Source organism: Octopus bimaculoides, chromosome 10 (assembly GCF_001194135.2).
Source record: "Octopus bimaculoides isolate UCB-OBI-ISO-001 chromosome 10, ASM119413v2, whole genome shotgun sequence".
Taxonomy (NCBI): Eukaryota; Metazoa; Mollusca; class Cephalopoda; order Octopoda; family Octopodidae; genus Octopus; species Octopus bimaculoides.
This window is the reverse complement of record NC_068990.1, coordinates 70,709,539-70,727,056: the sequence shown is the minus strand read 5'-3', so window position 1 is coordinate 70,727,056 and position 17,518 is coordinate 70,709,539. Positions and strand designations below refer to the sequence as shown.

The window sequence follows — 17,518 nt, the reverse complement described above, 5'->3', positions numbered from 1 at the left end:
ATATATATATATATATATATACAAGAGTAAGCACTAAAAATAGTACTTGAATACCAAAGGTAAAGTAGCATATTTATATGATGTACATATATATTTGGTGTGTCTGTGTGGTAAGTCGCAGGTGTGGCTGTGTGTTGAGAGAGAGAGAGCTAACCTCATTTGCTGGAATACTAATATATTGTAGGTTAGCAAGAGAAAAATATATGGATTCATATATGTATGCAAAATCTTCATGGAACCTAATTGCACTGTAAAACCAAATGCGTTTGAATTTCCCTCTGTACATTTATTTATTTATGTCATCTAGTTTTGAAAGTTTTAGTTAAAAATTCTTTTTACTATCATCTAAAAGAATATTCAATACTAATGTATTTTTATGTTGTTCATTGGGGTAAAACTCCAGTCCATCTCACATAGAAATATTCTTAAAAAAAGATAAAGAAGATATAAACTTTTTCCTTTTTTATCTTTGTAACAACATTGAAAATAATTATTATGGTAATTATTTTCAAATATTTTTACCTTATGAGAATGTTTTTTAAATGTTCAGTCTTTTCTCTCAATTGTAGTTACTTCGACAAAATGCTGATCTTCGGGCACGGTTATCTCGTATTCATACTGATTCTTCAGTTCCTGACTATAATACTGGAATGGTTTCTAATTCACCTTTACCGTCCCCAGCAGATAAAGTAAGAAAACTTTCTCTATTTTGTATTTTACAAGGGTTTGAGTTGTAAATGTTCCAAAACCAATGGCATCATTTTATTGATGCTGTTACCTTTGTTAAATGGTTGAATATCTCATAAGGCTCTGTGGCTTCCTGTCAAACTATACAGTTGCTAAAAAAATGAAATACATTTGTAATAGGAAATATAGTCATAAACTGAACTGCAATTTCTATTATTTATTATTGCTCTTCTCAAATTTTAAACATGTTTGGCTGTATCTATTCTAGAATGTCACTATTGCTATTATATTTGTTTTGCAGAAATATTTAACAGAGGAGGGAAATTTGTAGGTACAGCCCATTGCTGTACTTCATAAGATATAATTAAATATTGTTACTTCATATGATACTGTTCTCATCAATTTATCACACAAATTTTCTAAATCTACTTCTTGTAGATTTCTAGTATTGTGATTTATGTTCTCTCTTACATTTTACCCTATTTCAATACCAGATCCTTATCAGGATCTGATATATAGAATAGTAGGCTAGAGGTAGGTGTTGTTCGAGAGGAAGGAATTATTTAAGCATAATGTATGGTGAATGAATGCTGTTTCAAAATTGAACAAATAATGAGCTCAAACTATTCTGTGGACTAACGAGAAGACAATTAATAGAATTTCTGAATGACTCTCAAGATGCCTACACACATATAAATGTACTTTCGCACAATGCAGTGAGAATGAATTTTGAGTAACCGTTAACTTAATTTACTTTAAGGTATGAATGACTTAAGTTTACTTTTAAGTTCTTCATTTTTATAAACACCAAGTTGATAAATGACTCGCTTTGTGACCAAGAGTGCACCAAACCTCACGTGTGCATATGCTCACATTTTTGCAGATGCTTGTATGAGCAAGTGTACTTGTGCCATGCAGCTTGCCCGTTTATGCATCCATATTTGTTAATGGTTATTTTTAATACTTTTCTCACAGGATTGTGTGTTCATTTCTCTTTTTGTCATGTGTGATTTTATTTTTGATCTTCTGTATAAATGAAGATATTTCCTCCATCTGGCTGCTTTCCTCTCTACAAAACAGAAAGTTACATTGCGGAACAGTTACTTTAACGAGTAGTATTTATTTATCACCTGATGAGATACATCTGCACCACCGGATGCTCCTGAACCAGTTGTTGAGTGTCCCATCCAAGAGGAATCTATGCTAGATGTGTTGAAACAATTGTCATGATTAATAAGAAATTCTCTTATATTCCATCTTCTGTCTTTCATTTGCTATATATATATATATATATATATATATATATATATATACAATCATGATTGACCCAAATTCGATGACTGGCACCTGTACCAGTGGAGCGCTAAGAGCACCATCTGAGCGTGATCATTGCCAGAGCAGCTGTCTGGCTTCTGTGCCATTTAAATAGCACCATTTAAGCATGATCGTTACCAGCGTTGCCTTACTGGCACGTGAAAAACATTCAAGCGAGGTCATTGCCAGTGCTGCTGAACTGGCTCCTGTGCAAGTGGCACGTAAAAAACACCATTTTGAGCATGGCCATTGCCAGTACCGCCTGACTAGCCCTCGCGCTGGTGGTACGTAAAAGCACCCACTACACTCTCGGAGTGGTTGGCATTAGGAAAGGCATCCAGCTGTAGAAACTCTGCCAGATAAGATTGGAGCCTGGTGCAGCCATCTGGTTTGCCAGTCCTCAGTCCAAGGGTATAAAAAATAAAACCAAACATACAAAAAAATATAGAAGAAATATAAAAGCATAATAATACATATAAATAAAGATTACATGTAAAGAGTTATACGTGATAAATATAGGAAGTGCAAAATAAATGAGAGGTTGATAAATATAAGAGTAAAAATGTCAACCTTCAAAATGGCAAACGATCTAAATCATCTAAAAATTCCTTATACATCTAGAATATAAGATAGAAATGACGCAAGATATCAAGGTTAAGAAAATAAAATAAAATAGGATGCGAAGATAGGAGGGTGTTCCATCTATGGCTGTTTCAGGGGTACATTACCGATCAGGATTAAAAATTAAATACTCCATATATGCAATGTCTCCATCAGGAAGATGATGTTCTCCTTGGTGGTTGCCATCATACTTCTTTTTATATTACCCATAAAGGGCTACATAGAGATGCTTTACAGTACAAAAGACAATACAAAACAAAATCGGGGAACTAAAAATTACGAAAAGGAAATCGAGCAAAGAAGAAAAAAATAAAAGAAGTGAATGAAATTTTGAAAGAATGATAAAAATGAAGTGCAATGCTCACTCAACCACCGAAGTCAAGTGGTTAAATTTATACATGATTTTTGACAGTCTTTCCTCTTTTTTTTCCATTTTTTGAAAAGAAAAAAGTTCACATTTTCATCATCTTTTTTTTCTCTATACTGTTCATATCTTTATTCTTCTTAGTTCCTCATATTCCACTACAGACGGCAGAGTGTCACGCAACCATATCCTGTCAATCATACTCACCAATCCACGGAATGTATCCATAAATCCATCATACCTTCCATCCTTCACCAGAATTCCTCTATAATCTCTGTCAAATTTTTCTCTGTGTAGCCTCACCAGTCCTTTCCACTTTGCTATTCTTTTTTCTACCTCCATACTCTTTTCATGAATTATCAGGAATCCCTTATAGTTACATTCTTCTTCTGTTGTTTTTTTTTTTTTGTCCACTGCTTGTGTATGTTTAGGTTTAGGTTGTTCCTTACCTTTTTGTGGCTTCTTCTCGGTTTCTGTTGCTGATCCCTGTAAATGTTTTCTTGTTTCAGCTTTCTTTCTTCTTTTGGGGCTGACAAATCCGTCACTCCCCTCCTTTGCCGCTTTCATTCTGTCTTCCTCAATCTTTTCTTTCTCTTTTGCATCACTGATGCACTCAACATAGCTTTTGTCTTTCTCTGTTTCAGTTCTCTCTTCCTTCTCCATTTCCTGTTCCCTTTCCTCTACTTTCTCACTCTGAGTATGTTCAAACTTGGGGTACTGTGTCTTCATATGACTCCTCACTCCACATATATAACAATTGGGCTGATGTAGCTCCACAACAACTTTCAGTGTACTTTCCTCTGCAATATCAATCTGGTAGGGGATTGTTTCTATGCCTTCAAATGTGGCAAAAAAGCCACATCTTGACACTGAATCCCCACCAGTTCAACATATTTGTCTCTCCTGTCGGTCCCAGGTCCAGATTGTCTTCAGTGCCAACCAGAATAGCTGCCACCAACCACTCGGTCTTAATTTTGGGTGGCTCTCTCGCTACTTTGATTCGAACACTGCACTTTCCCCTATACGTGGGCAGCAGCGCTACCTTGTTCAACTTCAGAATGGTGGTGGAATGTGAGGCTGCCTCTTCTTTGGTGGCAAACCTCACCTCCACCGTGCCGTATCTTCTGGTTTAATTCCAGTTTCTTCACCCTCACCTGGTCCGCATGGCTTCCTCTATGTTCTTAACTAGACCCTTTTCTTTCTTATGTTCCTTATCCACTAAACCTATACTATATCTAATAGACTCATATTTTATGAATCGTTTTAGGGCGTATCACCATTTATTATTAATGATGGCATCTATTAATACCCTTTGAATTATCATCTTAATCCACTTTCTGTACTCCTTAATCACCAATAGGGACGTATTGAATTTCCAGTAGCCAAATCCCTTTCTATGTACCTTATCTAAGTTCAGCATACAGGTAACCATCTTGTAGTCACTGTTGCTGATTGGATAAAACTGTGGACACTTCACTATGCTTTTGTCTACTTTTCTAATTAGAATCCTATCTATATATGATCTGGACGACCCGTCGCTGTTTGACCATGTCCACAACAAAGCATCCAGGTGTTCCAGCCTATATGGATCTGCTAGCTGACAATGACTTAGCAGATCCCAGTGTCGAGCCAACATAATCCATGCATGCATCGCAGATTGTGTTAAAGTCTCCTAGCAAAACTAAAGAATGCATTGTGACTAGAAACTTCTGTAGGTCACAAAAATATTCACTTTTTTGACCAAAAATGGAGGAGACCCCTTTGGTCATGAATGACCATGGGATTGCACCTAGAAAGTTACCCTCCGAGGCACAAGTCCAGGCAAGTTTATTTATGGAAGGCCAGCAGTCGCCCATGCATACCAGCTTCCCCTCTCCATGCCACTGATATTATACAAGGGAAAAGCAAAGGCTAGTATGGCTTGGCACCAGTGACGTCGCAACTCATTTCTATGGCTGAGTTAACTGGAGCAATGTGAAATAAAGTGTCTTGCTCAAGAACACAACACGCAGCCCAGTCCAGGAATCAAACTCACAACCTCATGATCGTAAGCTCGATACTCTAACCACTGAGCCATACGTCTTCATGACCAGAAATATTGGGTGCCTAAATAGCAACCAACCTGATTGTCTTGCCACAACTGAAAGTCAAGCCCAAAATGACCAGCCTACCTTCTGGATCAGCAAAAATCAACCTTTTCTCTGAAACCCAGTTTGTTTTTAATAGGACCAACATCCTGCCTCCACCTGTCGCCCGACATGGGGAAACGTATTTCTCGTAGCTGTTCAGCAGAGGGAGAAAATATCTTGGTCCTTTCAACCAGGCTTCTGTAGCAACAATTACATCCAAATCCCACGACTTGATGTCATTTAGGAAGTGCCCTTGCTTCGAGCTCAACATCAGGCCACGTACATTTACACAACCAATGCGAATAGCCATAATATCTTACCTTTGATCTTTAAATTATTCCGTTGTATCAGGTGGAGGGGGAGACTCCACCACTTCTTTTTTTTTTGCTCGCGGGATTGGAATCATTGAGTCATTAAAAATAGAAGAATGAAAGTCCTTCCTCATTGTTCCCACAGTCTTCTTGAATTTATTTTTCAGGATTGTGTGGCTTTTTAGATCTATATCATAAATGTCGTAATTTTTGTAATTGTCCGATTGTTCATCCACTCGTTTAGCTGTTTTCTTCATTCTTAGTTCTCTTATGTATCCTCTGTGTTGAAGGCTACTAATCCACTCTCTTCTTTCTCTCTTTTTGCTGTCTTCTTCGGCCTCTTGTCTCTCAGACCAGCTCTGGCTGGCACAGTTGGATGTATTTTCCTTTTGTTCCCTGCTTGGTTCTCTTTCTTCTCCTCTTCTTCTTCCTCCTCCTCTTTTCTTCTCCTTCTTTACATTCGGTGCGGATGTGCCCAAGTTTCGCACGCTGGAAACACGTTGGCTTTCTTCCCTCCACAAATACTATGAGGGACTCATCCACTATCTCAATTTTCTCTGGAATTTCTTCCAGTGTTTGTGGTTGCACTTGCATGATCATATTTATTGTCTGGCTGTACCAGGTCATTTTGTCGGTAACCAACACCTGGAGGAGCATGATTTTCTCCTCCAGGTTCATAGTTACATGGGGTCCACCTCCGGTGGGATTCTTCCAATTCTTGTTTTCGATATTCTCCTTCCCATATACATTGGGGATGAGTGCCACGTCTTAAGTTTTTAGTGTTTCCACTGGATGGTGCTGTGCCTTTTCTTTGTTCACCATTCGCACTTCTATTGTGCCGAACTTTTTTCCACGTGTGATGTATTCTATGTCAGTCCATATTTGTTTTAAACAATTTTCAATCGTCTCTTCTGACATTCTATCAATTTTTCTACTTTTTAGGTTATACGTTTTGAAAATTAAAGTTTTTCTTTTTTCTTCGTGTAGCAATTTTTCTGGGGGTTCCACTTTTACTGTTTCCTTCCTTTTGTAGCTCTTCTTTTTCTGTTGTGAGTTGTTGGGTTCGATTCTCAGCTGCTGACGCAAACCTTTTTTCTTGTTATCTTCTTTTTGTAGACTTGGTATGTCTGTGATTCTTTTTGATACAATACTTTGTGTTTTTGGAGTCCCAGATGGGAGACTTGGGAATTCTTCCTGAAAAATCATTGGTGAACCTTCTGTTGCACTTGAAATGTCTTCTGTTTCCAACATAATATTTTCAACATTTTCAATCAGCTTATTGCCACACAACATGTTTTTTAAAATTAACTGTTCCCCCCCCCCCCACAACGGGGGAATGAAAAACAAATACTTCCAAGAAGTAATGAACAGTCTTTAAGCAGTGAAACCAACAATAAATTTAACAATTGCTGCAAGGCAGTATAACAATTAAAACAAGGTGTCAACAAAGCTTTCAAAACAAAACAAGCAATATCAGAATAAATTACAACTCACAACAAAAAATGGCAGGTGCTGAACTAATAAAGCAGAATCAAGAGTTCCTAACAAAATGTTTTACAGCTCAAACGATTATATGTTTGCTATGAGTGGAAGAATCCAAATACTAGGGAATTGTAATTATAACTACAAACATTGTTCTAAATCAATTACTTAGTGGATCTAATTTTGATAGGTTGTTAGAAATGTAGAGTGAAATTTATGGCTACACAAGGGGATCACGTCTGAAAACTTATTTAACATATTACCATTATATAATTTAAGGAGGTTATTTGGTTTGTCCCTCCTTTCTCACTTAGGATTAAGAATCTACCTAGATTGTTTTTTTTAAATCCTACAATCTTACTTCCCATAGCATCACAAATATTATGCCATTTGTAATAAATCTACTGTAAAATTTTTGTACTCAGCAATGCCTAATTTAGGAACAATAATAGCTTCTATAAATAGGGGTAAAATTAAACATATAAGGAATAAAGTCAACATTTGAAGATATAGAAGGAATCCCCTACCAGATTGATATTGCAGAGAAAAGTACGCTGAAGGTTGTTGTGGAGGGACATTGACCCAAATGTTATATATGTGGAGTGAGGGGTCATATGAGGACACAGCGCCCCAAGCTCAAACATGCTCAAAGTGGGAAAGTAGAGGAAAGGGAACAGGAAAGGGAGATGGAAGAGAGAACTGAAACAAGGAAAGACAAAAGCAATGTAGAGGGTGTTAGTGAAGCAAAGGAGAAAGACAAGACTGAGGAAGACAGAATGAAAGTGGTAGGTGGGGAGTGATGGATTTGTCAGCCCCAATAGAAGAAAGAAGGCTAAAACAGGAGAACATTCACAGGGACCAGCAACAGAAACTGAGAGGAAGCCACAAAAAGATGGAGAACAACCTAAACCTAAATATACACAAGCAGTAGAAAAAAAACCAACACAAGAAGAATGTAATTATAAGGGATTCCTGATAATCTACAAAGGGAGTGTGGGGGTGGAAAAGAAAAAAAACAAAGTGATGAGGGTGAGGCTGCTCAGAGAGAATTGATGGAGATTATAGAGGAATTCTGGTGAAGGATGAAAGGTATGATGGATTTATGGATACATTCCGTGGATTTGTGAGTATGATTGACAGGATATGGTTGTGTGACGCTCTGCCGTCTGTAGTGGAATATGAGGAACTAAGAAGAATAGAGATATGAACAGTATAGAGAAAAAAAAGATGATGAAAATGTGAACTTTTTTCTTTTCAAAAAATGGAAAAAAAAGAGGAAAGACTGTCAAAAATCATGTATAAATTTAACCACTTGACTTCGGTGGTTGAGTGGGCATTGCACTTCATTTTTATCATTCTTTCAAAATTTCATTCACTTCTTTTATTTTTTTCTTCTTTGCTCGATTTCCTTTTCTTAATTTTTAGTTCCCCGATTTTGTTTTGTATTGTCTTTTGTACTGTAAAGCATCTCTATGTAGCCCTTTATGGGTAATATAAAAAGAAGTATGATGGCAACCACCAAGGAGAACATCATCTTCCTGATGGAGACATTGCATATATGGAGTATTTAATTTTTAATCCTGATTGGTAATGTACCCCTGAAACAGCCATAGATGGAACACCCTCCTATCTTCGCATCCTATTTTATTTTATTTTCTTAACCTTGATATCTTGTGTCATTTCTATCTTATATCCTAGATGTATAAGGAATTTTTAGATGATTTAGATCGTTTGCCATTTTGAAGGTTGACATTTTTACTCTTATATTTATCAACCTCTCATTTATTTTGCACTTCCTATATTTATCATGTATAACTCTTTACATGTAATCTTTATTTTTATGTAATTTTATACGTATTTTTATGTTTTTATATTTTTTCTCTATTTTTATGTATGTTTGGTTTTATTCTTTATACCCTTGCAGAACCTTTATGCCTGTACATGCAGGATTTATGTTGATGTGTATAAATATATATGATTCAATTACATTGATTGAATATCTTCATTTATGCATTCAGGAATCTGTTTGATCGCCTATGATTTGCGTTTTCAATTTCCTCTACTCTGTATTTTTTTGTGTTGGCTCTCTCTGAGCGCTCTGTAAATTGCCCATACTTTCTATAACATACTTAATATTATGTGTGTGTGTAAAAGAAATTAAAATGACAAGGCAATGAGATATTATGTCAGGAAGTTCATGAGCTTTCAACTGTTTCTGCTACAAGATGCAATGTTCTCATAGTTGTGTGCTTGTGTATTACACTATAGTATCATCAGAGTTTCAAACATGAAGTGCAAATTTATTTGGGTAAGCATTAGCACAATAAAAATGCTTTCCATGCATGGATAAGAAGCCATTAAAACTCTATATACACTTATATATATGTATGTAGTCTATTTTCAGAGGTAATTCGCAAATATTTGAAATTGTAAAGTGTAACCTACTTATTCTCTTGATTTGAAACAATATGTATTTTTTACTAACATTACATATTATTTGCAGCTAATTTGTTTTCTTTTTCTGTTTCTGTTAGGAGGGCACTGAACACAATACGCTTACACAATCTTTCTCAGCTGAAAGCTGCTCAATGTCAGAATATTACGATGCTCCTGAAGCACTGGAATCCCAAAGTGACACTACATCTGAAGTAAGTTGGCTTTTTAACTTTCTTTTTATTAAACTGATGACAACGATACATTATTTTACTGGTCATGATTCTGTGTAGTTTAACCTTATTGGATTTACCTTCATTACTCCTTCCTGTGTCTTCGTCTTCTGTGAGTTCCTTGATCACTTGGTATTTCTTTGCCCAACACTCATCCTCTGTATGATCACATGTCCATCCCAGCAGAGTTTCCTCTCTTGTACACTACAACTGATTTCAATTACATCCAGTTTTTTTTTTTTCAGTTTCTCCCAGTTCATTTGTTCTCCATTGTTCATGCTCACTAACATTACACATCCAACAGAATACGCCTCTGTCCATTTTTTGATATGATGCAACATCCATTACATATGCAAACATGATAAAATCTGCTCTCAACTTTGAGAACTTTTTCCACTCTCTTCTTTTGGCTAAAATGGTTTCAAAATACCCACCTTCACTGCTGATTTAGTCTCCTAGGTAACAAAAATAATCACCTACTTCTGAGGAGCATTACAAACATCTGGAGAAATTAATTTTATGGGTACTCTTACATCACTAGCTAGTCTTATGCATCTTCTACACTCAAAGTCCTTGTCTATTAGTTTGCTTGTGATCCTGCTGTTCCTTTTGTGCACCCATAATTTATTAGGTTGTCCGGAAAGTTCATGCCGATTTAAAGTAGCTTACCTTTCGACTTATTTTAGAACATGTTTGAGTTCATAAAGTACGATTTGACTACACCTCCATTTAGAGCACAGTTTAAGCTATCTTCGTGGAAGAAGGTTTTTGTTCCTATAACTTGTGTTAATTCTGTAACCCTTTAAAATAGAAGATAAGAAAGTTCATTTTCGGCACTTGATGCTTTTCTTTTTCCGTAAAGGGAAAAATGCCTCACAATCAACCAAAAAAATATGTGCAGTTTATGGTGATGTTTCTTTATCCGAAAGAACTGTAGGGAAGTGGTTCGCAAGGTTCTGAGCTGGAGATTGTAGTCTTATTGATAAAGAGTGATCAGGCAGACCATCCAATATAGATGATGTCCAAATCAAGTCATTAATTGAGAATATCCCACATTGCACAACCCGAGAATTGGCAGAAAGCCTCAACCTATCAAAATCCGTCATTTATGAGCACCTGGTAAAGCTTGGGTGCACAAATCGCTACGATGTTTGGGTACCACATGAGTTGAGTGAGAAGAACCTTTTGGACCGCATTTCCATCTGTGATTCGCTTTATAAACGGAATGAAAACGTGCCTTTTTTAAAGCAAATTGTGACAGGTGATGAGAAATGGATTATCTACCGAAATGTTCAGAAAAAGTGATCCTGGAGTAAGCGACATGAGCCACCCTTAGCTACTCCAAAAGTGGGTCTTCACCATAAAAAAGTCTTGTTTTGTGTCTGGTGGGATTGGAAAGGAATTCTGTACTATGAGCTTCTCCCAAGTAACTAGACAATTAATTCTGAGAACTACTGCACACAACTGGATGAGTTAAAAGCAGCAATTCAAGAGAAACATCCAGAATTGGCCAACAGGAAGAGTGTTGTTTTCCAACATGATAATGCAAGATCACACATTTCTTTGGGAACCAGACAAAAATTGCTGCAGCTCGGCTGGGATGTGTTACCCCACCCTCCATATTCACCAGATATTGCTCCTTCGGATTTCCACTTATTCAGGTCTCTGCAGAATAGTCTTAATGGTAAAAATTTCAATTTCTTGGATGACATAAAAAGATATCTTGATGAATTCTTTGCCATGAAACCACCTCAATTCTGGGAAGAGGGTATTTTCAAGTTAAAGGAAAGATGGAGACGCATTGTGCAACAAAATGGTTCATATTTGGTTGATTAAAAATGTAATGGCAAGTTTTTATTAACCTTTTTCTCTCCTTTAAAAATCGGCATGAACTTTCTGGACAACCCAATACATGGACATACCTATTCTGCATATTGAGCAGGATCACTTCCAAGATAGCATCAGAATGCATTCTTCTCTCTTGCTGTCAAAAACTTTTGTCTTTATTTTAAGGTCCTGTGATTTTGTGCTTTGCTTCCATGTTTGAAATTTCTCTTTTAATTCTTCCACACACTCAGTTATGAGAATTAGGTCTTCATCATACAGAAGTTTCCACTGTTATCTCCCGAATACCTATCAATGATGAATAGGAGGGATTAAAACAGGAGTCCTAACAGACACCTGTTTGAATACTAAATTCCTGGTCAAACTCATAGCTAGCTCTCACTTTGCTAACAGCATCTCTGTACACAGCTAGCCTGGCTCACACAAGCCTTTCATCCACTCCTAGCTTTCTTAGTGCTTGCCTGACTACAATTTGGAACTCTGTCAGAAGCATTCTCTTGGTGAACAAATGCTAGATCAAAATTCTTTGTTGAGTTACCAATCAGCTTTAGTGAATCCCAATAGAGGGATTGTTGTCCACCTTCTCTAGCACTGTTTGAGCACCTTCAAAAACACAGAATCTGTAGAATGATAATTCTCTACAATAGAAAAACAAATTATCACCAAAATTTGATAAGTTAGTCATAAAAATAAAAGCTTTTTAAAATGTAGTAATCTAGAACTTTATCTGCTTGTTAATTGTGAATACAGTAAGGTTGCATGTATGCATGCAAGTGAGTGTGTGTATATGTGAAGTACCATAACAAGCACCTGGAACACACTGCAGTCCTCTGACTCATTGGATCCTATTAAAAAAAAAAACATATTAAATGCCAATGACGATATATATATATAAAGATATTGAGATTATATGTCTATCATTTTTAGGTATATTTGATGGTTTTAATTCCTACTCATACCTTTAAACACATTAATGATTGTTTTATTCATTATCAATTATCAGCCTAAATGAATCAATGATTCAAATGATAGATCAATTCTAGATAGGGATACCTGACTATTAAATGGTTGATATAATGATTGATTAGGTCAGAACCAATTGACTGATTGCATTTTTTTGCTTATTCATTAGGATATTTGGCTGTAATTTTAAATTACAGTTCGTGAACAATAGCATTACAGTTCTCCCATGAACTGTATTTCCAATGGCAAATGGTTGCAGGAAATTGTCTAAAAGGTTTTAGAATTTTAGTGGTGGTCATCATATCATCATTGGTAATACACAATAGTAGGTGGGCTGGTTGGCTACTCGTTAAAGTGAGGATTATCACACTGATAATAATGTTTCTATTTCTTTTCTACTTTGAATAATTATATATATATACTCTCTTTTACTCTTTTACTTGTTTCAGTCATTTGACTGCGGCCATGCTGGAGCACCGCCTTTAGTTGAGCAAATCGACCCCAGGACTTATTCTTTGGAAGCCTAGTACTTATTCTATCAGGTCTTTTGCTGAACCACTAAGTTACGGGGACGTAAACACAGCAGCATCGGTTGTCAAGCGATGTTGGAGGGACAAACACAGACACACAAACATATACACGCACATACATATATATATATATACATATATACGATGGGCTTCTTTCAGTTTCCGTCTACCAAATCCACTCACAAGGCTTTGGTCGGCCCGAGGCTATAGTAGAAGACACTTGCCCAAGGTGCCACGCAGTGGGAATGAACCCGGAACCATGTGGTTGGTAAGCAAGCTACTTACCACACAGCCACTCCTGCACCTTTATATATATATATATATATATATATATATATATATATATATATATATATATATATATATATATATGTATGTATATATATTTAATTAATTGAATTAAAAAACATACAAGTCATCATGTATATAATAATTTAAAGTTTTCAATGTGTAAAATAGAAATAATATTCTAGCTAATTATATGATAATTGTTCATAATTATTATAAGTAAAACAAGTAGAAAAAGTGAGAATGCCTATCACGGAACTAAGTGACCAAATTTTGTGTAATGCCTGAGGTCATTTTGTCTTGGCATTCAACATCTCAGCTTTTTGAAACTTTTAGCAAAGCTTTTAGAACTTTTGGCAAAACTATTAGGTGGGAACTATGCTACCTTATTGAGTACAAAGCAGCCAATACTGATTGGTCAAAACATGTTCATGTAGGTGTTCATACCTTTTATGACGATACAATTCATTTCTCAAAGCTGAGAACTATAGTCAGGCCATGCTTTTACACTGGGAATCTGAGATGGTGAGAGGGTTGAAAACTAGGTAGAAGCCTTGTTACAGAACAAATAAACTAACAGACTTCATTTAAAGAGCACCTGTTTTCCAGTTTCCTTACCAGACATCACATTCTTCACCTATATTTATTGACAAGACTCAACACACACACACACACACACACATGAATGTGGTGTGCACAGTTTCCATCTGTCAGATTCCGTTCACAAGGTATTAGTTAAACTAACACCACATTAAAAAGAACCTTGCCCGAAGTGTCATGCAGTAGGGACAAATTGGAAATTATGCATTTATGAATTAAATTTCTCAATCTAGCCAAGCTTGTCTTGTTTCTAAGCTGAATATCATTGAAGCACTCTAAATATTATGGATATTAAACAGAATTTTACAAGTGCAGGTGTGGCTGTGTGGTAAGAAGCTTGCTACTTAACCACATGGTTCTAGGTTCAGTCCCACTGTGTGGCACCTTGGGCAAGTGTCTCCTACTATAGTTTCAGGCTGGCCAAATCCTTGTGAGTGGCTTTGGTTGCCAGAAACTGAAAGAAGCCCATTGTGTGTGCGTTTTTGTGTCTGTGTTTATCTCACCTACTGTTTGACAACTGGTATTGGTGTGTTCATGTCCTCATAACTTAGCAGTTCAGCAATAAGAGACCAATAGAATAAGTACCAGGCTTAGCAAAAAATTTAAGGGATCTATTTTAAAACGGGGGCCACAGTATTTTCTTAACGAAACACTTTGAAACTTGGAACACTGGTAGAATGTGACATATAAAACATCTTTTTCTCTTAGTCTTCTTAAAAAAAAAAGAAATCCCTAAGTTATTCCATGTTAAAGTTGTCGTATTTCTGTAATTTCAACCAATCACTGACGTCCATTCAGCCGTGCCGACTACATAAACAAACGATTCTGAAACAATTCTACGGTGATAAAATTATTATTTCCTTGTCAAAAAATGGCTGAAGCATATTGGCAGTAGCTAATAAACCTTTCTATTATAGGCTAACCCTAACCCTAACCCTAGGGTTAGGGTTAGGGTAAAACAGCAAATTTAAAAAGAAAAAAGCAAATAAAACGAAGAAAAAAAAAAGAAAATGAAAAAAGCAAATTTAAAATGAAAAAAGCAAATAAAACGAAGCAAAAAAAATGTCAGAAGTTATGGAGATTAAATACGCTTTACACCGCTTAATCATCCAAAGAAGTAAATGTAAACAACTGAATACTTGTCAGTGATTGGTTGAAATTATCGAAATAAGACAATTTTTTACATGAAATAAATTTGAATACAAAAATATTTTTCTGTTCTATAACACAAAATAGATAAGTATACGAAGTTTGAAAGTCTTTCGGTACCAAAAACACTACGTAAAACATTAATGAAAACTGTGACCCCCGTTTTAAAATAGATCCAATTTAAGTATTGGGGTCAATTCATTGATTAAAGATTCATCAAGGCAGTGCCCCAACATGGCCACAGTCTAATGACTGAAACAAGTAAAAGATAAAAGATAAATACAAAAATATTAATAATTTTTTTTAACCATTAGACACAAAATCTCAGCCATTGTATGACAAAAGACAAATGTAACTAAGTGCATAAACATGGCAGGTGAAATGATATCAGACAGGTATCTCAATTTACTGAGAAGTTATAACCCCTCCAGCATACAAATGCCATGAAACTAAATACGATACAGGTGAAAATGATAAAAATTTAGTTCTTTTTTTAAATTTTTAAAGCAGTAATAATGTTGTTATAAAATAAAAATATCTAATGAGAGGTGAAAAGTTTCTATTAATTAACTTTAAATTATAATTTCAAACATACTTTTTGCTACAGTTATTTCTTGGAGATCCTCTCAGTAAGTCATAAATAACTCTACTTCAAGCTTCCTAGCTGAAAATAACTGCCACTCCTACTCTGTGACCAGTCACAACAAAAGGACATTTGTCAGTTATTCACCTGTAAACAGCTAAACTTCACAAATGTATTTGTACTTTTACCTATGTAGCAAGAGTATAAATGACTGTAAGATTTGATTTTAATCTTTTACTCTTTGATTACGTTTTCTACTCTTACTAATTACTATTACTAATAATAATAATGCTTTGTAACACTACTACCTCCTTACTTAATTAGGAGATAAATCTAACGTTTTAAAAGGTTCAATCATAACTGTTAATACTGTGTACTTATTAATGGTATTCTGATAATAGTTTCAATGTTAGTCACCTGTAAATTAACTGTTCAAATTTTATTTCAGAGTGAATCTATCCAAGCCAAGCTAACATAGAAACAACAGATATTAAACAATCAAATTTATAAAGCAGAAATTTCCAAAGAAATTTAAAAAATGAAGCCATTATATGTATTTAGTTAATATCAATGTTAAATTTTTTTATTTTATGGTTGCAAATTACCAAATTACATAAATTTCTCTAATCTGTTATAAACTTAACCAATTTTGGTCGTTACCTTATGAAGAGATTCATTGCTGTTAGAATACAATTATTTCTGATTCTATTTATGTAACACATTCCTTTCATTGATAAAACTTTGACTTGTATTCACACCAAAACAATGTTCATCACTTGGAAGTCTATTTAAGTTTATGCTGTAGCACTGTAGCCCCCCCCCTCTCTCCCTCTCTCACTGCATTACTATCATTTCCAACAATTTGTTTTGTATGCCGGCTGTTGTTGCTTGGCCTGGTATTAGCTTGAAACCGAGTGGGTTTACTTGCAAAACCAGTTTCCGTGTCATAGCTGACACTTGCTCTGTACTAAATTTCTTTCCTCTGATATCTCTTCTCCATTTGAATCACATTTAGTGATTTATCCCAAACAGACTAAAATCTTACAGGAAAGCTCTCTTTACTAGTAATACTTGGCTGACAGTTTAATTAGTAAGAAGCTTTAATTACTATTCTTGTCTGCTCTAGGTGGTAGCAAAATGTTATAAGAATACTTAACATGTTGGTGGGTGGAGGTTAAAAGCCAACTGTTGATATTTTCTAATTTATTTCTTACAGGCCTCTGATGAACCTTCTAGTGAGATCTCTGATGAAGGCAATGAAACTGATTACAACAGCAAAATTAGTAGTAAGTATGCTTGGATTTTAAACTATGTCAAATAATTGTAATTGTGAGTACACTTTATATAAAGCAGGTATAAGGATAGATACATTGGAGCATAATATTCATTTAATTATATCCAGAGATACCTAAAGAACGTTGGAAACAAATTGATTCCTTTATTTAGTGATTCTTCTTATTTTATCTCTAATTAGATTAAACAGATTGTTGACTCAAACCTGGACAATTACCTGGAACATGAACCACCTCTTCAAGACATTTATCTTAGTTACTGGTGTCTTTATTAAGAATAGTGTTTACTCTCTTTTACTTTTACTTGTTTCAGTCATTTGACTACGGCCATGCTGGAGCACTGCCTTTAGTCAAGCAAATTGACCCCAGGACTTATTCTTTGTAAGCTTAGTACTTATTCTATCGGTCTCTTTTGCCGAATTGCTAAGTTACGGGGACGTAAACACACCAGCATCGGTTGTCAAGCAATGTTGGGGAGACAAACACACATACACATATATGTACATATACATATACATATATACGACGGGCTTCTTTCAGTTTCCATCTACCAAATCCACTCACAAGGCTTTGGTCGGCCCGAAGCTATAGTAGAAGATACTTGCCCGAGGTGCCATGCAGTGGGACTGAACCTGGAACCATGTGGTTGGTAAGCAAGCTACTTACCACACAGCCACTCCTGCGCCTGTTTATT

The 17,518-nt window shown here is 35.6% G+C and overlaps 1 protein-coding gene across 10 annotated transcripts in view; it reads left to right on the top strand.

Moving 5' to 3' along the window:
- Positions 1 to 17,518, top strand: part of LOC106882425 (oxysterol-binding protein-related protein 6) — a 280,467-nt gene that overhangs the window by 245,084 nt on the left and 17,865 nt on the right. For all 10 annotated transcript variants that reach the window (XM_052971289.1, XM_052971288.1, XM_052971285.1 and 7 more), the window contains 3 exons: positions 570 to 689; positions 9,443 to 9,556; positions 16,749 to 16,818. In XM_052971289.1, coding sequence (XP_052827249.1) covers positions 570 to 689; positions 9,443 to 9,556; positions 16,749 to 16,818 — 304 coding nt within the window. The remainder of the gene's footprint in view (positions 1 to 569; positions 690 to 9,442; positions 9,557 to 16,748; positions 16,819 to 17,518) is intronic.